The sequence below is a fragment of the Erithacus rubecula genome (assembly GCF_903797595.1).
Source record: "Erithacus rubecula genome assembly, chromosome: 3".
Lineage (NCBI taxonomy): Eukaryota > Metazoa > Chordata > Aves > Passeriformes > Muscicapidae > Erithacus > Erithacus rubecula.
This window is the reverse complement of record NC_136689.1, coordinates 3,612,602-3,636,391: the sequence shown is the minus strand read 5'-3', so window position 1 is coordinate 3,636,391 and position 23,790 is coordinate 3,612,602. Positions and strand designations below refer to the sequence as shown.

The following is a 23,790-nucleotide window of genomic DNA, read 5'->3' as shown; positions in this document are numbered from 1 at the left end:
TTGACATCCTATTGTGCTGGTGCTGTGCAAAAATCTGAGATATATTTAGAGCACAGAGGGATGGATTCAAAGACAATGCTGAGATTTCTGAGAATTATATTTGAGAGCATCACCTCCAGACTGCAGGGTTTGGGGTTTTCAATGGGTTACTCCTATGAAAGCAGCTCCAAACCACATCACTCCTCTGATTGCACTTCTTGAGGGCATTTTGCTGCTGTGGAGTCAGCATGGATCTCACACACAGCCATGGCAAGGATGTGCCCTCTAGGCCTTGCTCAGGAAAGTGACAACAGAGCATTTGGCTGAGGACCAGGTTTTCTAACAAGTCAGAAATGTGCTGACAGCCTCAGAGGTGAGACATATGGTCCCCCTTCCCTCCTTGTCTTCTCCTGTGTCAATTGGCTTTCCTGTGTGTTATAAAATACTCATTGCAGTCATAAGGTCAGAGCTGGGCTTTGTATCACACTCTCTTCCTCTCCTGGTGCCACCTTTTTTGTTGTTCAAGGCACTCTGTGCTGGAAAGTCCAGGGAAGGACAGGCAGAGTTCTCATTGATTTTGGCAGGGAGTTTCTCAGCAGCCCTGCTGCTGGACGGGTGAGGAAGCAATATCCCAGTAGGAGATTATTACTGGGTTTCAGCTGTGGCAGTGTGAGGTATCACTTTGCTGCCAACAGCCACCAGGCCCTGAAGGCAGGGATGGCAACTTTAGAAATGTTCCTTCATTGCTGCTGATTGTTCAGTGACACAGGGCGGGGTGAGCTGCCAGTTTGCTGAAACAATAAAAAAAAAATAAACTCAAAAGAGTTATGCATAAGATATGCAATGAGGTATTTTTGAGCATCCTTTTCTGAGCTGGTTTGACATTTTGAGTGGGGCAGCTGGCTCCTGATTGGACCAGGCGTGGGTGAAAGCTGCTGCAGGGATGAGATAATGCATTGCACAGCTTGTCAAATCCCCCCTGACGCCAGAGCTGAGTCAGGATGGGGGAGTGTGGGGCTCTGTGTTTGGCTGGGCTTGTTTGCAAACACCTCCTTGTGAGCTCTGAAACGCAATGAGACAAACAGTGGGGGATTTTTGGGGGCTGAGAATGCAGGGAGCAGCTTGGGCTCTGTGGAAGAGGCCGGTGGGAAACGGCCGCAGGGACACGGCGGCGCCCGGAGCTCCATTTGGGAAAGCTGCAGAGAACTGATTTATGAGAGTGTTTTGACACTGCAGACTCCTTGGAGAGCTCCTCAGCAGGCCTGGGAGGACGTAGAGAAGGAAACAGCTCTCTAGAAAGGGGAAAAGCTGGAGCCAGCATGAGCTGGAGGGGAACTGAGGCTGTGGGAGGGCTTGGAAAGGCAGAGGGAGATGTCAGGGCTCAGAGGGGCAGGGACATCACAGCCAGGCTGGGCTGGGGGACATGGAGTCAGGGGTCTCTCTGAATTCTTCAGGGAGAAATCAGAGTGCAGGGATTGAATTAAAGCCTGTGGATGCATTGAAGTGTATGAAGCCACTCACACATAAAGCAGATGTCTAACTAGAAGTAAGTCAGTAAGTTTTAGGGTGAGCTCTGATGCTTTTAGTAAGTGAAAGGTTCAAATGCCAGAGTAGCAGAGGGAGTTTTAGTGAAGGTTAATAAACATACTGATGTTTTTCAGTAGGGGCTCCAGGCCCACAGTTGCAAATAGTGCTTAGACATAATAGAGCTGTAGTAAGAATATTGCTGACATTTTTCAGATAGAACAAGACAGGTTGTATGTGTAGTCTATACATAACCTGTTGTGCTAATAAACTGGAATTGTAATAGAAAGATGATGGCTGGGAACAGGAAGATCAATCCCTGCTTGAACTTGCAGAACATTGGCTTCTACATCTGCAAGAAAATGGGGAGAGAACAGAAAACTCCAGTCCCCATCAGTCCAATGCACCCCATGGCCCCTGAGAACAGATTCTACAAATCCAACAAGGATTTCAGACTCAGAGGTAGAATGGGAACTAGAAAGCTTCTCAGTAGGAATATAAAGCTTCTCAAACCTTTCATGGCATAAAACCAGCCTGGGTGGGATGGATCTTCTCTCAGATTGCATTTCCTGAATTCTTTGAGCAGCTGGTGTCTCCTGGCAGATACAAGAGAAGGATGAGGAGACAATTCTGCAGCACTGTGAGGTGAAACCAGGCTGAGCAGGGACTCCATGAGTCCCCTGCTTTGCCCTGGGGTTTTCAGAGAGGCAATAAACAGCCCCTGGAAGGTGTCAGGAATGTGACATGTCCAGCTTGAGGGAGGGATGCTTACAGGAATGGCCTGTTCTCATTGAGGCATTTCTGAAGGCACTGGCTCGTTTCTGGTCTGGTTTTTGGGAATGGCTGGTTTCTGTACACATCTGTAATTTGTGTTGAGCATTTTATATTTTCACTTGGTGCTCAGCAGTTTAATGCATTTATTTGGGTCCTTTTAGAACCTAATTTTTGTTCCATTCTGAAGGTTTATCACTCACTCCAGCTAAATGGGTGATGTGTCTGCTGCATAAAGCAGAGAGGAGCCAGTAAACCTTTCCCTCTGAAATTCCTGCTGTCTTTTAATAGCTGAACATCAAGATAAACCCAGTCTTTAGCCTCAGTGGGTAACTGCCTCCTCCCATGGTTTCTATGTGCTTTCATTGGGATTGGCTCCTGGACATCTCTGAGGAAGATCCTCCCATTGAGATTTCCAGGAAATCCCAACCTTGACCCATTCTTCCCTTGTGATTTCCAGGAAATCCCAACCTTGACCCATTCTTCACTTGTGATTTCCAGGAGATGACCACATTCCTGCTGTGGCTTCACAGTCAGCTCAGCTGCTGTCCCAGCCCAGGCTGCTCAAAAGCACAGCACAACTCCTCCATAATTGCCTTTCATGCTTCCTACACTGTTCCCATTCACATGAAGGATAACAAATGCCCTGTTTATTTTTATACATCAGAACGAGATGCTTGAACAAGCAGGATTTTCCACGCTGGGCTGGAGGTTGTTGCAAGCTACACAAATATTACTTTACTCCAAAAAAGCACTCACAGCTTGGGCAGGGATGGCCCCTGTGGGTGGAGAGTGAGGTGGCTAATTTTGGGAAGCTCCAGTCAAGAGTCACTTGTTGATTCTCAAATGTTTCTGCTGGGATTGCCAAGGGCTTGCCCTGCAAACTGGGGGTGTGCACATGAGTGCCTGGAGTTACCCTGAGCCAAAACTTCCACAAAGCTGATTCTGGGCTCCTGATTCCTGCTTCTCTTGGGTGGCAATACAGGACATGGCGAGAAATGTGAGTTCTGTCACCATCTGCTTCAGCTGAGTGTGGCAGTGCCCCTGATCTCCTGGCACATATTCTCTGCTAATGGGCCATCTTTAAACCAGCTGGGCAATCATCTTTATCTTCCCACAGCCCATCCTCCCTCCAGGAGATATCTCCTGTTCATGGCCAGTGAGTCCCAGTGAATGACTGATAAAATTCCATCATCCCACTGGGAGATGCTCCAGCCAGGGCAGGAGCCAAGCCTTTCCTACCCAGATAAAAACTGAGATTTTGACACCAAGGGAACTTCTTTCCACTGGATTCCAGAGGAAAGCCAGACCTTTCCACATCATCCCTGCACCTTCAGAGGAAACTGCACCTTCTCCAGGAGCACTGCTGCAGCTGAACCACATCTGCCACTGCAGGAGGATGCAGCCACCATTGAATGGGACTGTGCCACCACCCTGACTGACAGACGGGTGTCAGCTTGGATTCTGACTCTGGCAGGGTTGGGATTGTTCTTTGTAATACTGCATTTCTATTTTAATTTTCCTAGTAAAGAACTGTTATTGCTAATTCCCATATCTTTGCCTGAGAGCCCCTTAATTTCAAAATTATAATAATAATTTGGAGGGAGGGGGTTTAAATTTTGCATTTCAAAGAAAACCTTCTGTCTTTATTGGCAGACATCTGTCCTTCAAACCAGGACACTGCTCCAGAGGGAAAGTGCCATGAAAAGTGCAGACATCCATCCCTGCTGGAAGGTGCAGTGGTGCCAGAGCTCTGGGTCTCCCTGTTGGGGCTGTTGGGGGCACATGGGTTATTTCAGGCACGTTGGCTTTGTCTTTATCAGCCCCTTCACTTCCACTGAATAGGATTCTCTTGTCAAAGCTGTTTGTCAAAGCTGTTTGTCTGCTACTTTTAAAAAATGAGTCAGGGAACAGCTCAGAAGGCAGGGTGGGCTTGTGTTGTGGGTTTATTTTTCTGCCTGAAACACAAAGATTAGGGCAGTGCCTATCACAGAGCACAGATCCAACACAGACACTCCCCATGGCTCAGCATGGCTAGCAGACACAAAGATTCTTAAATGCTGGAATTAGAGAAATTTTTTTTGCTTTGACTCAGCTAACAATGCCATATTAAATCCAGAATGGCAATTTGAAGATGGATCAAAGCATTATGACAGCTGCCAGCCTTTGATATAATACTTTTGTTGGAAAAAGTGGTGGAAGAAGCACTGCTGGTAGATTGGTGGGTAATGGATTTAAAATTGCACACACTGTTAGACCTAAAGAGGCTGGGATTTTTGCTGGGAACTCGTGCCCTCTTTGTTTAGATCACAGTGTGTTGATGCTCCAAGGAAAATGTGTTTTCAGATGTTTCTCACCTGCATCAAAGCACTCGTGACCTGGAGATATTTAACAGGACCTTGAAGTGGAAAAAGAAACCTTCAAGGCTATTTTCCCTCCTTTTACTGTAGCCTGAAGTCAGCAAAACATTTTGATACAAGAAATTTCTGTTATTCACAGTTTTCTGGCTGGGCTGGTGGCTGCTGCTCTCACCACAGGATCATCCTCAAGAAATGTCTGGGATCCTCAGCTGGGTTTGGAGCAGGTTGTGTGAGCTGGGAAAAACAGATCAGAGTCCTAGTTCTTTCCTGCTAATGACCCTAAGGAAGTCCAGCATGTTCTTTTTTTCTCAAAATTGCACTTAATCTTCAATTAGCTATTTTATATAAGTTTAAAATTTTAAGAATGGGATATTGGAAATACACATTTTATGTTAGTATCTTGCTGATTATTAAACTATTCATTCTAGATCACATGAGAAAGCATGGGACATAAATTTTGATGTGTGAATATAATTGTTTTTGATATAAATTAAGCTACAAATAAGGGGTGGTCAAGCTTAAAATAAACCCTGTTTGCAACACCATGTTTGCTTTAAATATGTAATGCTTTTTCTTTTTCCTGACTGTACATACTGTGAAACCAGCCCTGTTTTAGCAAATGTAAAATGATAGAATAGTACAGATCCATATGGATATAATACAAACACCCTCTGGAGCCAGGCTGGGAGAGATGGAGATGCTCACCTGGAGAGGAAAAGGCTCCAGAGAAATCTCAGAGCCTGAAGGGGCTCCAGGAGAGATTTAGAGGGATGGAAGGACAGGACAAGGACAGTGGCTTCAAACTGAAGAGGGTAGGTCTGAGCAGATGGCAGAAAGATTTTTACAAGGAGGGTGGTGAGGGTTTGGCAGAGCTGCCAAGGGAAGCTGTGGCTGCCCCATCATTCAAGGCCAGGCTGGTGGGGCTGGAATAACCTGATTTCATTGAAGATGTCCCTGTCATTGAAAGGGGGCTGGACTCTGTGACCTTTAAAGGTCCCCTCAAATGATTCTGTGATTCAATGGCTCTCTGTCTAAACCCAGACCAGTCCCCCTCAGCTTTATTACCATCAGAGAGAAACTTACAGAGCCTAAAAATCCCCTTCAAATTCCTGTTTTAGATGAGAGAAGTCATGCTCTGGTCTCCTGATGATGCTAGCTGGCTCTCCATGGACCACAGAAGGAACTCAGAACAATTAAATGGAAGACACTTCTCCACCCAAGGTCAGTGCCAGCAGCTGGATGCTGTGGATGCCCTGCAGGACTTCACACATAATTTGTGTCCAGAGTGGTAGAAATGACTGACTTTTGACAGAACTTTTCCAGTTAGACCATTCAAGCTTGATCATAAAGAAGAAGCCTTGGTGCTGCTGATCCAGGCTGAACGTGGTGCTCCAGCAGCAGGCTTCAGCTGATGGGTGCAAACCCTGTGCTCTTCCTCTCACCCCACCCAACCTGCAAGACAAAACCTGTGTCTGACCAGGCAACACCCCAGGCCTTGGTGTGCCTTGTCTCCAGGACTGGATTATCTCAGTGAGGCTTTTTAATTTTTTTTACTATTTTTTATTATTAATTTTGTTACTTCTGGTTTTTTTTTTCTAGTTTTCTCCCAGGTAACACTGCCATGTTTTCTCCAGATAATGAATACCTTAATGTGACCTCACCTCCCCTACCTCCTTCTCACACAGAAGTAATTTCTCTCTGTGAGAGCAGGGGCTGGGAAGTGGAGCAGACACAGTTTAACACTGCATGGGCAAAATTGCTGTGGTGAAAATGGGGAAAAGTGACTCTGCAGTGATCAGGCTCTGTATTTCAGTGTTTCCATACCAAATGCCCTCCATTCCCAGGGAATGCAGTTCTTTGCTGTTTAGAGTAAGTGCCTGTGACAGTCCAAAGCAGTGGGTGCAGAAATGGGTCCCTGAAATGCACTGAGTCCATTTTTAACACAGCAAACTCCCTCTCCTTCAGAACCATGGCAGAACTGGTGAGGTGCTTGGGGACAATGACAAATCACTAAAATCACAGATCCTGTCAGATTCTGGCTCTCTGGGGCTAAGAGGGAAAGAAAAATGCCATGTGGGGGAGATTGAGAACATTTACTACACAGACACACAGGTCCTAATTTGGCTGCCCAGACAGCATCTCCTGCTATTGGAGGGTTTAAGGACATGGTTTAGCAGTGGATATGGCACTCATAAGTTTTTTTGAACCTCAATTATTCTCCAATTTGATGATTCTGTGCCCTACCTGGGTTATTCCAGCTGGCTTTAGCTCTCTCCCAGCTCCTGGGGTATTGCAGATCCAATGAGTCCCCAGTTCCAGGAGGGAATTCAGCTCAGGATAAGTCACCTGCAATCCAGAGATCATCTCAGACCCCTCCACAGACACTGCTTGTCTCCAGTTAAACACCAAAAATGTCCTGGGATGAGGCAGGACAAACCTCTGTGTACTTTCTCTTCTATCACCTCAGTTCCAGTGGAAGTCGCCCTTGGATTAATCTGTCCAAAGTTTGATCTCCTGGGATGTTTTATTTCTTCAATTTTTATATATATTTTCAAACAGCCTTGAGCACTGTCTATTTATAGACAGAAAAGTGCCTTAAGCACAAGGTAGAGTCTCTAGTGGTGCTATTCACAATAAATAACCTGCATTAATCAGAGATGAAATACAAGGTCACCTCTTTGTTCTGATTTCTTCTTTAATTTGGCTTCTCTCCACACTCTGTTACTTCTTTCTTACGAAAAAAAAAAACAACCTTAAAAAATAAGAGGTGCTTGAGTTGCTCTGGTGCTCACTTGTGTTATGCTTTGTCTCTTCCAGCCCAGGAGAAGAAATTGTGCAGAGAATTCCTGCAGTGGTTCTTCCATCTCACCATGTCCTCACCAGGAAAATTTAAGACCCTGGAATTCCAGGACTTTAATTCCAGGCAGTTCCAACCCCCACACCTTCCACTGTCCCAGGTTGCTCCAAGCCCTGTCCAACCTGGCATTTTCTTATCCCTGTAGGGGAGATCTGTGTGCTCTGTTGGTGCCCCAGGGAAATGGATAAGCACACATGTAGATAAGGGAGCTCCAAAAGCACTGAATTGCTTTGTTTTACTGGAGCATGGGGTGAAAGCACAAAAAAAAGGGCAAAGTGAGCATTTATTTTGCTAAATCTCACTCTAGTCTTCCATGCCCTTCAAATCAGAGCTGATTCCACAACCAAATTCCCCCATGGTTCACTCCAGAGATATTTAGAAATAATCCTGTGGGTGTTTAGGGAATGTTTTGGGTAAATGCTGATATAAATCAGAGCACCAGAATGAGAATTAGATTTGTAAAGAATTTTTAAAGTTTGACTGAAAGCTTATACAATTTTGTATATTTGTATGTAAACTTTGAGATAAAGTGTGCTGATTTAGAAAGAGAAGACATTGTTGAGAGAGAGAGACCGAACTAGAAACAAGTTTCAAATTATGGCCCTGCAAAAAGACCAGATATTTTGGACAATTAGAAAAGATGCATTATGGCAAGATCATGTGGGGTAAAATAACATGTGATTGATGTTAGAGGTATTAGCACCATTGTGTGACAAAAGCTAATAGGCTGAAAAAAAACATTTACAAGCTGTTGTAACCAGGAAATAAATTGACTTCTGATAGAATGGAATTGAGTTTTGCATCTCTTTTGTTTAACCCTTCAATGAGACTGATAATAGAATAAAATCTTGAAAAAAGGCCTCTCAGTTGCCCCATCTCTGTAGATTGTTGGGATTTTTCAACACAGCAGGACTCACTGGGGTTATAATGAAATAAAACTGGTGAAGTGAAGAGTAATTATGAGAGTGACATTGGCCTCTGGTGGGGACTTCCAGCTGCTGTTGCAGTCTGTAAAGGTCTGTTTCCCACTGGGAATGGTCCCAGGCAATGTCCAAAGGTTTAATTCTCTTAGCAGCACTCAGGCATCTCTATCCTGTAGGATCTCCTCAGGTATTCCTTGGCTGCTTCTTCTGAAAATGAATGGAAAAGAAACTTCAGATAGTGAAGATTATTAGTATTTTCATTTTTATTCTATCTACTTAATTTCTTACCATCTATCCCTCCAGGAGGAGGGGTTTCTTCTCTCTTTTTAGTTAATGGTTGCTTTACCCCTATTGTTTCCATTGAGGACAGATTTTTAAGATTTTTTATTTTTTCTCTATGTACTTTTCCCCACACAGAATTTCTGCATAAAATAAATATTGCAGTGTTCAAGTTGGCAGAATGAATTTTGCAGTGACAGTCTGATTCAGGAGCTGATTTCCCCTCAAAGGATGATAATGATATCATTAGCAGTTTTCTCCTCCACCTACACCTCTCTGGATCCAGAAGGAGCCTCATGGAAAACAATAGATGTGATTCATCATCACATTGGACCAAAATAAGAGTGAAGTGAGACCCCAGTGGAACAATCCAGGTGGGTTTAAGCAGGTTCAGAGTGGGGATGATTTCTGTGCTGAGGAATAAAGGGGAATTCATCTCACCTGAGCCTGTGAGAGGACATTTCTGCATCATGGACATCCCAATGAGATGAGATGAATCCTTTTATCCAGCACCAGAGGATGTGTCCTCACTGCACCTTCAGCAGCTGTTGGTTTGTCATCTACAGGGCAAAGCCACGTCCAAAAATAACACAAAATGGGACTAAAGTGACTTATTTTAGTTTATTCTTTCCATAAAGGACAGAAAGAAAGAGGAAATCAAGGCACTTGGGGGGTGGCATTATGACTTTTGCAATGAAGACAGCAAGATCTGCACTTCAAATCTATTAAGGGTTTTATTTCAATATTAACCAGAATCTCCTGGTCAAGGTTTAAATTAAGACAGGACTAAATAACAGAGTAACCATGGATGAAAAAGGAAACCTTGAATTTTCTGATCAAACTGTAGAAAGTAGCAAGCATTTGAAAGAAGAGCTGACTGATGGAACTCATTAGTTTTGCAAACTCTCAAGGGATAAAAGCTATTAATACCAAAAGTTAATTTGTTGTAACATTCCTGACATTGCCCATTTTGCATGGTTTTTATTTTTTTAATCTTGAAAATCATTCTTGGTTCCAAAGTCTGGATTAACATTCATTAAAAGTGATCAAAGTGATAAAAGTATAGAAGACAAAAATGATAAAAGTTTAAAAGACTAACATCAAAATGAAATTTCCTTTTCCAGCGAGTTCTTGAACATGTTGCAAAATGTTTTCTTCTATTATTCCCTCCCTTTGAGATGCTTCTGCTGCAGTTCATTTGTGCTATGAGGCAATGACAGATTTCCAGTGAACTCTTGACAGACAGGGAGGGAAGGGATTTTAGGTTTTGCTTTGCCTTTGTGGCAGCAGGAAGGATTCTGCCAGCAGCCTGCAATGATTGGGGTTTGGTTTGGTTCAGCCACAAAGTGCTGCCTGAGAGTGGAAAAGTCTCAATAAAAGTTGGTTGAGAAGATTCATGGTTTTTATCTCAATCTCCATGTTTCTGATCTCTGCCATATGCTAAGAACAAGGACTGGAGGAAAGTCCTGAGATCTCATCAGGGGTTAATTTTGGGCAAAGGAGAACTTTCCCTAATAAGGGTTTTCTGGAAAAGCAAACATTGTTAAAAGCCTGGCATGAACTTCCTGCAAGAACCCTCCACAATTCCCACCCAGCCCTGGGGATATGGAAAAGCTTTTAGGCTGCTTAAAACCCAACCACTGCTACCTGCACCCCCTCTGCCAGGAACAGCATAAAGAAAAAAACTGTGGAAAATGTTATTTCAATTAATACTTCTGTCATTATGGAATCATGGAATGGTTTGGGTTGGGAGGGACATCAAAAATCATTCAGTGCCCCCCCTGCCATGGGCAGGGGCACCTTCCACCATCCCTAGATTATCAGAGTCTAAAACCTGTTAAAAGATCAATTATATAGAGATATTTAATCATATATTCCTGATCATTAGAGAAAGAAAAAAAAATCTGGAAAAAGCTGTATACTGGGATGTGAGGATCCTAGATTTTCCATCTCAGACTTGGGCACTTGCTGAAAGCTGCCTGACTGTTGTTGTGGAATTAGACAAGTATGAAATGGCCATGAGGCAGTTAAATTCACTGATTTCTCCAAAATGCTGCAAATAAAATGTGCATCTGTGAAAAAGGCAGAAGAGAGGTTTTTAACTTTCCTGTGTCTGACTCTAAAACACCACTGCTTGTGCATTTACTAATTCATGTCAAACTTTGAATAATTCTCTTTTAATTTTATGCTGACCACTAATGTGAGCAGCTAATTTTTCTTTACTTACAGTGAATTTGTGCTGGAAAAACACGAGCCCATAATGACTCTTGATCCAAGCTGTGTATGAATTAGCTAATAAATCTCTACAGAAGACTGGAGATAAATCATATTTGGCATCATGTGAAACCTTCTTGTTCACGAAGGAGGCAATTAAATTCTCTGAAAACTGCAAGATCTCTCCTGCAACATGTGGAAAAATGGTAAAAACTCTCTGGTTAACCAGAGGATCTTATATATAAAAGGCATTATTAAAGAGTACATAGAAAAGGGTGTTAGAACCATGTCCAAATTTTCTGCCATGGGCAGGGACACCTTCCACTGTCCCAGGTTGCTCCAAGCCCTGTCCAGCCTGGCCTTGGGCACTTCCAGGGATCCAGGGACAGCCACAGCTTCTCTGGGCACCCTGTGCCAGGTTCCCACTGTCACAGGGAAGAATTTTTCCCCAATATCCAATCCAACCCTGCCCTCTGCCAGTCTGGGGCCATTCCCTCTCCTTTCACTACCTGCCCTGTCAAAAATCCCTCTCTGGGATTCCTGTAGGTGCTGCAAGGCTGCAGTGATGTCTCTCCAGAGACCTCTCATCTCCAGGTGAACAGTTCTGCACCCTTTGCTCACAGGAGAGGTTCTCCATCCCCACCCACACCCTGCTCACAGGGTTGGGGTATCCCAGGGTTGCTGCTCCCATCCCTTCTGCTCAGGGATTTCCTTCCAGCCTGCTCCAGGGGCTGTGGCACATCCCAGTCCCAAAGCTGAGTCAGGAAAGCCTCAGAGCTGCTTCTGATGGACTTTCCTTCCCTCAGCTCTCCAGCCAAGACCAGCAGTTCTGCTGTGAAAAGCTCTGCTGTGACTTGGGAATGTTTTCCTTGGCACTTTGTGTGCATTGCTATTATTTTATAGCTTTTGCTGTCTCTATTTTGTTTTTTACCCCTGTCATCTTAATCCCACCAGAAAACAGGGGATGTAGAAAACACACATGGGGACACCTCATCCTGGTTTTCCTTCTCAGAGAGGTGAATCCTGATGGAGAGGGGGGAGTTTCACCTGCCCTTGGAGAGAGACAGGAATTGAGGTGTTGGTACCTTCTGCAGTAGATTTGAGATTTCTCCTTAGCTTGGGACAGAGGTGGGCCAGGAATCCTGTGGAGCTGTCATAAAAGCAAAAAGATATTTGGGAAACCCCCACCTTTTTTGAATCCCACACACTAAATGCTCCCTGTGTGGCAGCAGCATCCACATCATGAGCTCTGCAGGGTTTGAGGTGAGTCTGTTATGTATTGTGTTATGTATTAACATCTGTATACAGATGTTAATCTGGTCCTGGCAAAAAAAACACCCTAATTTCAGCAGTGACACAGATGGGATATATGTGCCTACTGCAGTGGTACACACACTGTTGTGCCAATAAAACTGTCTGTGAACAGCAAAATAACCCAGCTGAGTCAGACTGACTGTTCAGGTTGACTCATTTATGAAGGACTGATGAATAGCACCACCCAAAAAGATGCTGATGTGTAAGTGACAGGGAAAAGCAGGTGATGCTCACTTGCTGAAGCAGGGAGCAGGAGGTCTGATGGCTCTGGCTTTTAATTGCCTCTGACTGCCCAGCATTTCAGCTTGGAGCTGCAATCATTTCACAAGGAGCCCAACATGAACCACAAACATCTTGTGGCTGGGAGCTCCTGCCACTGCAGGACCTGTGGGAGAGCTGATTTATGGCAGGAGGCACAGGCTGAGCTGTGGGGCTGCACAGGCTCCAGCCTTTCCTCCAAATCCCTGGGAGAACACCAAATTGAAGAGGCTGCAGACTGGAGCTGTTTGGTTTTACATCCCTGCCTTTATGGGTTCAGCAGGAGAGGGGACTGCATGGTTCCTGAAGATTGATGATGCTGGCAGCTTTGAGAAAATGTTTTTGTGCTACTTTTTCTCCCTCTCTTTTTTTTTTTTTTTTTTTTTGCTTTGCAAGCAGCTTCCCAATGTTTGTCAGTGCTGAGCAAAGCAAATATTGAAAGTGTGTGCACACCAAGAAGGGGAAAACCATGAGGATGAGAGAGGCAGCTGCTGTTAACAAGGTGAAAGTGAGCCTGGAGCACAGCAAAAACGTGGAGGAATATTGCTGGCTGCAGATTTTTCTCAGTGAGTGTGTAAAACATGCAAAATGAGTAATTTTATTACAAGGAGAAACAGGCAAGCTTAGTGGATAATTGTGTTGACAAGTGGATACTTTGTGCACCTTCATGCACAGAATGGAGCAGAGTGAAAATATCACTCTCCTTCCCCAAATCAGGACTGAGTATTTTCCTTCTAGGGGAAGATGTCCCTGCCATGGCAAGGACATGGGCTGGAGTGAGAGGGTCTGTAGGGTCCATTCCAACCCACACCATCCTGTGATTTGACAGATCTGTGATATTTGCAGATCTGTACATACATTTGTATTTCTGGCAGAAATTTCACCTGTAATATGAAAGAAGTTCACACACCCTGAAAAACACACAAGCACGTGTGAGGATGTTCATAAAGCCAGCTGAACCTGACATCTTCTCAACACAAATCCATGGCTACAACAGGTTTCAGACATGGATTGAGTTGTGCAAACCTGTCAGTTTGTTATGGGTTTTATGCATTTTGCTGTTGCACACTGCAGTAGGAGCCCACACTGTGTGAGCTGCTCTGTGACAGGCACTGAGGAAAGTGTGCACCCCAAAGGGTCCATGGTCCTATGAGTTGTGTTTGGGTTTTTTCCTCCAAAAGCTTATACAATCCTTTTTTCAGAGAAGGATTCTTTAATCCTTAGACTCTCTTTAATCCTTAGCCCTGATGATCTTTCTGAAGCACCTGAGCACAGGTACCTGCTCAGGGCTCTGACCAACCTGTCCTGGTTGAAGATGTCCCTGCTCAGTGCAGGGGACCAGATCACCTTTAAAGGTCCCTTCCAACCCAAATTATCCTGTGATTTACAGACCTGAGGCCAATCCCTGCCTGGCAGGTGAACCAGGAGGTTTGCAGGGGGATATAAAACCACAGCAACCTCAGATCTGCCCCACAAGCAGCTGGGCTGTGACAGAGTCAGCTCTTGTGTCCTGCTAGGCAGCAGCATTCCCTGTTCCTGACACTGATCCTGCTGTGCCAGGATCCCTGCCCTGTCAGGGCTGCTGATCCATTGGCCTCTGGCTGAACTGCTGGGCTGGAAGTCAGCAAAAGCAAAGGTCAAACCAAAAACCCTGGGCAAGCAGGATTTCTACTGTGCTGGTGCTCTTGTAGGCTGCCAGGACTGGGATGAGCCACGTTAGCCACTATTCCCTGCTCAGCCTGCCTGGGGCAGCTCATTAGCAGTGCCAGTAATGAACACAACCCTGCTGGACCCTGGGGACACCCCTCTGCAGGGTGCTGGTGCTCCCTGTGACCTCACCAGCAGCAATTTGTCATTCTCCCACCTCAGCAGAGTGAATCACTCGTTTGACACGTGCCATTAATTGGTTCAGCCCTTGCAGAGGGGAGATGTGCCAGGAGGGTCATTTCATAGCCCCTGGGCAGTGATCAGCACACTCAGCCCTCCTGGCTGGCAGCATCTGGGAAACTCATTAAAGTTTGAGGAGTTCTTTAAAGCTTTGGCCCCTCAGAGCACAAGGTCACTACAGCACTGCTCTGTATAATTACACCAACCAGAAGGATTTGCTTTCTCCTACACTAATTAGCAAGTGGAGAAACTTAAGAAACCAATGTAGAACCCAACAGGATTATCCAGGTGATTCAGGTTTTTAACTACGTATTTTACCATCAGTCAATTTATAGATATTATCTCTTTTCCAAAAGTTGCTCCTGAGATGCTTCTTCCAGCTCTATGGAAGACATACATGAGAAAAGGAATAAAGTGAATGAATCAGTGAAAATTTGAAGGATTTATGTGGATCCTTCACACTCATGAACCTACAATATCCTTTCTGTATAGAGATACTCAGTACTCAGAGGGCTGTAATCCAAAAATTGCTTTCTTTTTCCCCATGGACTGAGAGAAGAGCCATGTGGTGGCTATGAAGGAGTAGGTACCAACAAAATGAGTCTGACCAAAGACCAGGGTGGTCAGAGCATGGCTCTGTCCCCTCCCAGCCCCTCTGCCCAGCCTCCTGCTCCACACTGTCCTGAGTGACTCCATCCCAACATTCTGAACACATTTCCCACCCCAGACCCATTTGCTTGAGCACACCAGCTTCTCTCAGTGCAGGGCACATCCCCAGGGGTGTGATGCTGTGCTGGAAGCTGGAGCTGTGCATTCCTCACAGGGTTCAGGGTATGAACCAATCCCAAACCTGGCTCTGCTGTACATGCACAGTTACAACACCCAAACCCAATCCTAAACTACTGCAGCACTGCTGTCCCCACTGCAAGCTGGAACTGGGGGTTGATTGCAAAGGAGGAGAGGCAAAAAAAATATTAAAAAAGTGTCAGAGGGAAGCAACTAGCCCAGATCCAATGTCAGGTTACTCTTGGAGCCCCACACCATTTGGCACACGTGGGGTCTGCAGTGCTCAGCACTGCAAACATTTTCCTGGAAGAGCTTTGGAGAGTCCTGTTGCAAGCACTTGAGTGCTCATAGTTGTTCATTTCCATAATGACTCACTCAAGACAAGCAGCTTTGTATTCCTCCTACACAATAAGTTATAAATCCAGGGAAATTTGATCCATTTTCTTCAAACACACAAGAGGCCGTGGACACACGTGTGCACAAACACACACACAGGCACACGTGCACAGATGCTGTCAGTCCAAAACATCCACCATCATTTTCCTGGCACAGCTGAGCTCAGACTGTTCCTGCTGATCCAAAAGCTGCATCTGAATCATCCCAGACTTGTGCCATAAGTGATTATTTTGTTGAAAGGGACACATGGCTTTAAAAGGCATCACAAAGTAAAGAGGAGAGTTTTCCCTAAAGAGATGTGACTTTATTCATCTTTGCCTTCCTGCCAGGAGACAGCAAAGGAAGAAGTTTCTTTTGAAGAGAGGAGACATGAGCATGTTTCTAAAACCCCTGAAGTGCACATGAAAAAAAGGCAGGAGCCAAACCTTGATCATATTCATTCTTCCCTTTTCTTTGAGGCATGGCTGACAATACCAGTACAAGGATGATGGGATAATCCAGGTTGTAAGGAATCTCAGGAGGTCTCCAGCCCAAACCCCCTGCTCACAGCAGGCTCAGAATGCTGCTCAGGGCTTTATCCATTTGGGTCTTGAAAAATGTCTGAAGATTTTCCCAGCCTCACTGGGAAACCTCTCCTGCTGCTGTCTTTATCAGGAAAAACTTTCTCCTTGTATCTTATCTGGCTCCTTTTACAGCTTGCCTGTTCTCCTGCCTCCAATCCCTGTGAAGGGCTTAGGTCTGTCAGAACCTTGAGGTACTGGCAGGCTGTTAGCTCCATCCAAAATCCTTTCTTTGTTCTGAACAGATCCTTTTGCATCTCTGCACATGGAGAGTGCTCCCAGCCTCTCATCTTGGTGTCCTGTGGCTGATCTTGCTTTAGTTTATTAATATCTTCTGTGCTGGGGACACCAAACTGGGCACAGCAGCTGGCTGTGGTCTAAGGAGGGCAAAGTAGAAGGGATTAATAATTTCCCTCAAAACATCCCAGGTCACATGCTTGGTTTGGGTTGATTTCAGCATCCATGAGCTCCCTGGCTGCTTTTCCACACTGCTGCTCCTCAGCCAAGTCCTCACCTTCAGGAGAGGGCACACGTGGCCAAGGATCTCCTCTTTGCTGCCCAAGACATCTGGGGAATGTCTCAGCAGCTCTGCTCACAGGTGTCCTGGATAATCATCAAACCATTAATTCACTCTTAAAAGCCAAGGTGAACATCACTCAGTGCAAATTCAGAAATGTTTTCTTGACATGAGGGTGTGTGGCTCACCTCCAGCATTTTTATCAAGGGCTGCCCAGAGAAAATTGAAGGATTTTTTTTCTTGCTTATCTGTTTTGCTCCCAGGTGTTTTTCTTCTGGGCTGATTTCCCAAGAGCTAAACTCAAATGAATCCATTTCTGAGCAGCCCCATGCCTTGGGATGGCATCAGCAGCTGCTCTGGCTGGTGTTCCCAGGAAAGGTGAGCATTCTGTCATCCCAGCTTGGAGGTGCCAAATGGTGACAGATGTTAGCTCTCAACTGTGGGACCAGACAGTGCAGCAGAGACAGGAGCAGCACCACTGCTGTCAGGAAAGTGAGCTGTGAACTTCTCCAAAGTCCTGTGGGGGAGAGCTTGCAGAGTCAAAAAGGTCATTTTTATTTCCTTCAAGCTGCACAATTTCCTTGAGTAGGTACCATGCACAGTGGGAGATCAGCCACTTGACTTACTAAGACACAGACCAAATTTAACTGTCTTCACCTGTTTATTGGTCTTAAATGTTCTTAAATGAGTGTTATTGCTAGTGAAACTAGGGGCATTGCAGCAACAGCCCAAAACACTGGCACAAAGTGGGTGCCCTGGCACTGATACATTCCAGTGGTTCAGAGAGATAGACTCTAAAGGATCCCAGAGTTAACCATTAGTTCACTGCTTCAGCTGCCAAGTTTCTTCTCTGCTCAGACCTGCTCCATGTCTGGATGTCTGCCACACTCTTGGGACCACCAATAACCTGCAATTTCTGTCTGAACCTGCTGCATTGCAAATCCCTTTTTCATCCCAGCACAGCCCAGAGCCAGAGCAAGCACAGAGATGCTCACTGGACATTTTTCTAACCTGGATTTCTAACCTGCATCCCTCCCTTCAAACACAAGATGCCAGGGGCTGTGCATTGCTGTGATAAATAAAAGCACTGACCTGATCCTCTCACCAGGAACTCAAATTTCCTTCCTCCTTCTGTTATCATTTTGAGGCACATGAATCCAAATGAGTTAGGAGAGGGAAAAGTTACAAAATGTTGTTTATTTAAATTTGCTGTTCATTGCCAGCAAGCTCAAAGTTGAATATTGACTGAGCTGTCATTACCCCCACCCCCCTCCCCCCAGCAGGGCATTTATAACAGTGTTTTCAAGAGATTTTTCCAGCCCCTGAAAACTACACCAACATAAATCTGGAGGTTTAAATCGAGCTCGTGCTGAGAAGTCCTATAAAACATCTGAAGAAAATTCAGAATAAGCTTGATAAAAGTGGAAAGAGCAAATTACTCCAGCTGAGGTGCAGGTGATGGAGAACATTTAACACGTTTTTCTTACTGCTGTGGCAAAGCCCCGTGGAGAGAGCACAGAGAGACAGGGGTCCAGTGTAAGACCATGAGCTGAGAAGGGAGGCAATTCTTCTTGCATTTAAATGCCCCCTTGGTAGGATTTTATCACAAGGTTGTTGTTCTTCCTTGGCTCATTATCAAACAGGATTTCCTTCCCTGATCTTAGCTGCAAAACCACTCTCAACACAGGTGTCCTCTTCATTTCCAGAGTAAAGAAAACGATGCCTGGTTTTATTGAAACCAACCCAGAGTAGTGTTTATTTTTGAAAATATACAGTATTTTTGAACATCACATAAAAAGCCTGGTAGATACAACTGCTCTAGTTCAAAATGCTCAACAGATATCTTTGTGCAGCACGTAGCATTATCCTCAGAAGGCAAACATCCTCTTCTCATCATTATTATCTTTACAGTGCTTCCCTTTTGTGTTTTTAAACACAGAAAAGTTGTCCTTCCCCACCCTGATCCTCTGAGCTGAAAAAAAACCCCCACTTTCCAAAGGCTTTGTGCTGGAAGCTTGGGGCTAAGAGGAATGAGAGTATTTTGTAGAGTTACTTGGAGCTACTCCTGTCCTTTGAAACATCTGTGTGAGAGCAGGGCATGGTGCTTGCCAGGCCAAGTGCCCTGTGTGGAACAGTCCAGCCATGCCCTGACAATTCCCAGCCTGTCCAAGAGAGAAATGGGGAAGGCAGATAAACTCAGGCTTTTCACAACACCTTTCAGACACTCCTTTTCTTGCTGCCACCAGTTCTCAAATGACAGTTTTGCAGAGAAGAAACTTTTTACAAAGAAAACAAGGAAGGGATGGGCTATTATACACCAAACTGTTGAAATCACTGGGAATCAATGTACAGGGTGAGACGGGCAGTGTGTTAAAAATAGTCTTTGTTCACCGCAATACGAAAAGGGGAATAAAACCAAAAAAATATGAAAGGAAGGAGGAAAAAACGGATTATTCCTGCCAGCGTGCTGTTTTAGACTTTTCACTGTGAACTTCCACAGGATGCAGTCAGGGTTGAACCCATTCCTTCTTCCAACCTGTTTCACCACCACCAACTCCAAGAGGCTTTTTCCTCAAAGCAGCATCACGGACGTGAGAGACGAGACAGGATCCTCACCGCCAGAGATCAGCAGGAGAGCTTGCAGAGGGGGTGCTGGGGTGGGAGTGGAGAGAGGAGCAGTGAGAAGGCCTCGGGTGCAGTGTCAGGGGCAGGAGTCAGACGGCTGCTGTCTGTTTGATGCTGTGGAAGCTGATGCGCGTGGGGGAGGTGGGGATGGACATGGCGCGCGCCACGCGCACCCGCAGCGAGTGGTGGTCCTGCCAGCGGTGCCACCTCTTCCTGGCAGCAGAGCGCACCTGGGGAGACACACAGGGGGAGAGCATCAGGGGAGAGCTGCCTCTGAGAGTGCCCAGAGGAGCCACAGCACTGCCAGGGCAATGGGACACTCGGCAGCTTCTGATGCGCTGGTGTTCTCTGGAGCGCTGGGCTCGGGGGGGAGACACGGCTTGACGCACCTCGGGTGGGATATCTGAGCATTTCAAACAACATTCACAGCTCAGTCAACACTCAGAATGGGTGAACTGATGGATGGTGCTTCCAAGGACTGTCCATGGAATTCTTGGAAAGCACCATCCCCATTGTATGTGAAGAATCACAGGGGATCTAACCAAGCAACACAGGCACACCTGTCCCAGCCCTGGCAGTGGAATTTGCTCCATATCAAGCAGGTCAGATGAATCTTGAATTTAAGTGTATTTTTTTTTTACATGGAGGATAGAGAAAGCCCAAGAATTCTGGCTCAAATATATACATACATAAGCAAGAGAAAAAGAGGAGAAAGGAGCACTAAACCTCAAACACAGTGGGAGAGAAAGCTTGAAATACTAAAATAGAGCAAATCCCTGGCAGAGAAACTCAAAGTCAGAACCTGGCATGAAGCATTTGGACCAATTTCTGGATATTCATGTTGATATCTGCTTACTGTGAGGGGAAAGCAATTCAGACCCCTAACCCAAACCAGGGAGATAAATAAGCTGACAAAATTAGGTGAGAGGAATCTGGACCCAGCTTCCTGGAGAGTCCAAATCCTGATGTATTAATGACATTTGGAAAGGATACTGATGTTCTGCTGCCAACTTGAAATCTGGTGAATTTTGAAAGAAACATTGTTACATAAAACTTCTATATCAAGCCAGAGCCTCCTTTACCAAAACCATATTTTTTTTACAAAGAGGGGTTATAAATAACATAATATAGACATTGCATCTCAACTACTGACCTTTGGATCTTCTCCTAACTAAGAGGGAACCAGTCAGTGTGGTCAAATGGGGATGATTCATCTCCTTCTAAAGCAGGTGTCCAAGAGAGGCCAGATAGTTGTGGTTAAATGAAAAATACCTATTTCCTTTAATTGGTTATAAAATGAGTCTAGACAACCAGCTCTATTTAAAATGTCTGGATTATAAATTTAGATAATATTAACATCTAACCCTGGATATTTTTTAGTCTTTAATGCACTTGTTTTCACTGCACCCCCCAAAAGTAAAGGATTGTTTTAAGCCCCATTTTACCATGGACAATGGGAACTTTGGGTATTATCAGCAGTGATGCTGTTGGGGAGGAGACCCCAAAGGGATCAAAGCTGCCATGAAAACTGCACAAGGCCTGGAGGGGCTTTCAGAGCCTTGAAGCCCATGCTGGGACAGGTTCTCAGCTATCAGCACCTGGCTGAGGTCAATCACAGCCACCCTGGGTGTGTCTGGCAACACCACTGGTGCTGCAGGGAATGTGGAGTGAAAAAAATTGTCCAAAGATCAAGACTCACTGCTTTTTTTTTTTTTCTTTTCTTTTCATTTCTTTGAAAGCTTGAGGATTGTCTGCAGGGGCTCTGTGATACCTGCTCAAAACACGAGGGTCAGAGTCTCCAACCCTTCTTCAGGGCAGCTCAGACATCCTAAGAATGCTCAGATGAGTTGAAGAGCTCCAGGATTGGAGGTGTTTCCAGCCCAAACCACACCCTGTCCGCTTTAGGTGTCCCAGATGAACAGGGGGAAGGTCTGATATTAAAACATAGAAAAGTTCACAAGGAGGACACAGAAAGGGGGGAACTGCTCTCCTTCTCTTGGCTGTTTTCAATTTTCCCATTTCAGAGCCCTGGGCTGTAGCACTGCTACTGACAAACTGTGGTCTGGCAGCAAAGAATCCTCTCTGATCACAGCTTTGTCCATGAAATACTCCCCACTGCAGGTTTATGAGTACCAGCCTGGAAAACAATTCTGCAATTGCCTCTGTGGTGCCTTTTCAGGGGAATCCTGAACCTGGAAATGTGGCTTTCCAACCAGTGCCCTTCTAGAATGCAGAGACTGGGCAGATCAGAGCAGAGGATTTCTGTCTTTGGTTGTTTTCTCAACTATCTGTGATCTGTGCTAATGCCATGGTGGTTTCAGGTCGTAGCTTGGACTCAGTGATCTCAAACTTTTCCAACCTGATGCTGTGATTCTGTGATTTAAGACAAGCAGCTGCAGATTTCTAAGGTGAGGGGAGGAGAAAGCCACACTGGGTTTCTTCTAATTTTGAATCAATGATTTGTTTCAATATAAATAATAATGTTTTTTTTCACTTAGTAGGGGTCAGACAGAACCTAATGAAACAAAGAATATGAAGGAATAGAACTGCAGAAAGAGAAAAAACCCAATGAAAAGGGAATGAAGGACAGCATTGCCAGGAAGAGCATGATCATCCTGAATGATTTGGAGATGAGAACAATGTGATTAAACAACAGTGCAGGGGATTTCTGGAAGAGCCTCTCACTATGAAGCAGTAGCTACAACACCCCTTCACCAGTTTCATGATGGGGTTTGGCCAGGCTGTGAAATGAGCTGAATGACACAGTTTTATGAAACAGCAGAGCCAGGATGGACAGACTCAATCAGAAACTGCAGCAGCCTGGACTGCTGACCACCATCCCCTTCTCACCAAACTGACCTCCCTGGCTCACTGAACCCCCCTGGGAAAACAGGAGAAACACTGGAATGCCATGCCACGCTGCTGTATTTTTCTGGAAATTCACTCTTTACAAACCTACCATGGTTCCAGCTGGAGTGACAGAAGGATCCTTGCTCCTGATTCTGGATGGGAGGGAGGTTACAGTGCACACCCAAAGGCAAATCCAGGAGCCAGAGTCCATGCGAGGGGGGAGGCAGCTCCCCTGAAAGACTCACAATTATCTTACCCATTTATCACAGAATGGTTTGGGTTGGAAGAGACCTTCAAGTTCCTCTCATTCCAACCCCCTGCCATGGACAGGGACACCTTGGACCAGGCTGCTCCAAGCCCCATCCAAGTGCTGGATCCATTATGTGTGTTTCCAGTACAGAGAGGGGAGAGAGAGAGGCAATTCCCCTGAGGATGGCACTTGGACATGTGGAATGAAAGAGTCCTTGCTCCTCTGGGGATAAACCCAGCTGAACTGAATGCTGGGCACCTCAGACAAGTGGTTTAGGTAGCACATGAAGTGTCAGAGCATTGTCATGGGAAGGGTCCCATGAAGACTGAGATGCAGAGAGATGCTGCCTCTTGAATGCTCCTTTCTCCCCAGGTGTCACTGAATTCTGAGATACTGTTAGAGAAAATTTTCCTCCTTTCTTCTGCAGTGATTTTTTTTTTATTTTTATTTTTTTCTGAGCAACCAGTGTGAAGAGATACTTATTCAGCCAGTGAAGCCAGATTAGATTTATCACTTGTGCTTCAAGCCAACCAAGTCAAAAAGAGCCACCTGGAGATAAAGACATGAGTTCTAAACAGGCAGTTGGCTTTTGTTTGAGGCTTTGAGACAAGATTAAGAAAAACCCAACTAAAAATGCTGTTTTCTTGTAGAGGTGGAGCCATTCTTAATGGACTGGGCACATGGAAATGAGCTCTGCACTTTCAAGGGTGACAGCAAAGCATTTTTTAATGACAAATTAATCAACTGCAATTAGTATGCAACCAGAGTGCAAGCAGAAGGTGTTAAGGTCAAATTTATATCTTGTACTTAAACTCAGAAACAAAATGCTAGGTTAACTTTAGGAAAGAAAAGAAAAAAAAAAAACTTGCTGTGGCTGCTGTAATAGTGAGTTAAAAGACACACACAAAAAAAGCTATTGTACAGTGTAAGATAAAAAAAAGTGCAAAATATCAACTATCAAACATGGCTGTTAATCTCTGTAGGAGCAGCCTCCTCAAGCATTTCTAGAGTCAGCACCATGGCCCAGAGTCAGCATTAGCATCTTTATGACCTGAAATTGCCACCACTGGCCTGAAACAGCCCAAGGATGCTCCAGGCACCATCAGTGGTTAGGGTTCCACAGGGAGTCCTGGGAACACAGATTATCAGACTCATTCTGTGGAAATTTAGCTGCTTGAGAGGAGCAGAATGATCCCTGAGCACAGAGCTGGGTACCTGTGTTGACCCCTGGTTTGTCTTTTTCCTGCAAATAGGTCCTGGATCTCCAGGTGAGGAGTTCTAATGCTCCCAGAGAGACAGGAGTGTCTTTATCCATGTTTTGAAAATAAACTACATCACTGAGCAACTGCACCCATATCCTGCCCTGCTGCTGTGGCTTTGCCAGGCTCCCACAGACCCAACCCCTCAGGCCAAGGGTGCTCATGTTACCATCACACAAAA

The 23,790-nt window shown here is 45.1% G+C and overlaps 1 protein-coding gene across 3 annotated transcripts in view; it reads right to left on the bottom strand.

Annotated features, from left to right (window-relative positions):
* Positions 1-17,439: 17,439 nt before the first annotated feature.
* Positions 17,440-23,790, bottom strand: part of CRHR2 (corticotropin releasing hormone receptor 2) — a 129,822-nt gene continuing 123,471 nt past the window's right edge. For 2 of the 3 annotated variants that reach the window (XM_079300330.1, XM_079300331.1), the window contains one exon: positions 17,440-19,480. In XM_079300330.1, coding sequence (XP_079156456.1) covers positions 19,340-19,480 — 141 coding nt within the window. In that variant the 3' untranslated portion in view covers positions 17,440-19,339. Of the gene's footprint in view, positions 19,481-22,833; positions 22,900-23,790 lie in introns of those variants that run through there. The other variant, XM_079300332.1, reaches the window with a different exon arrangement.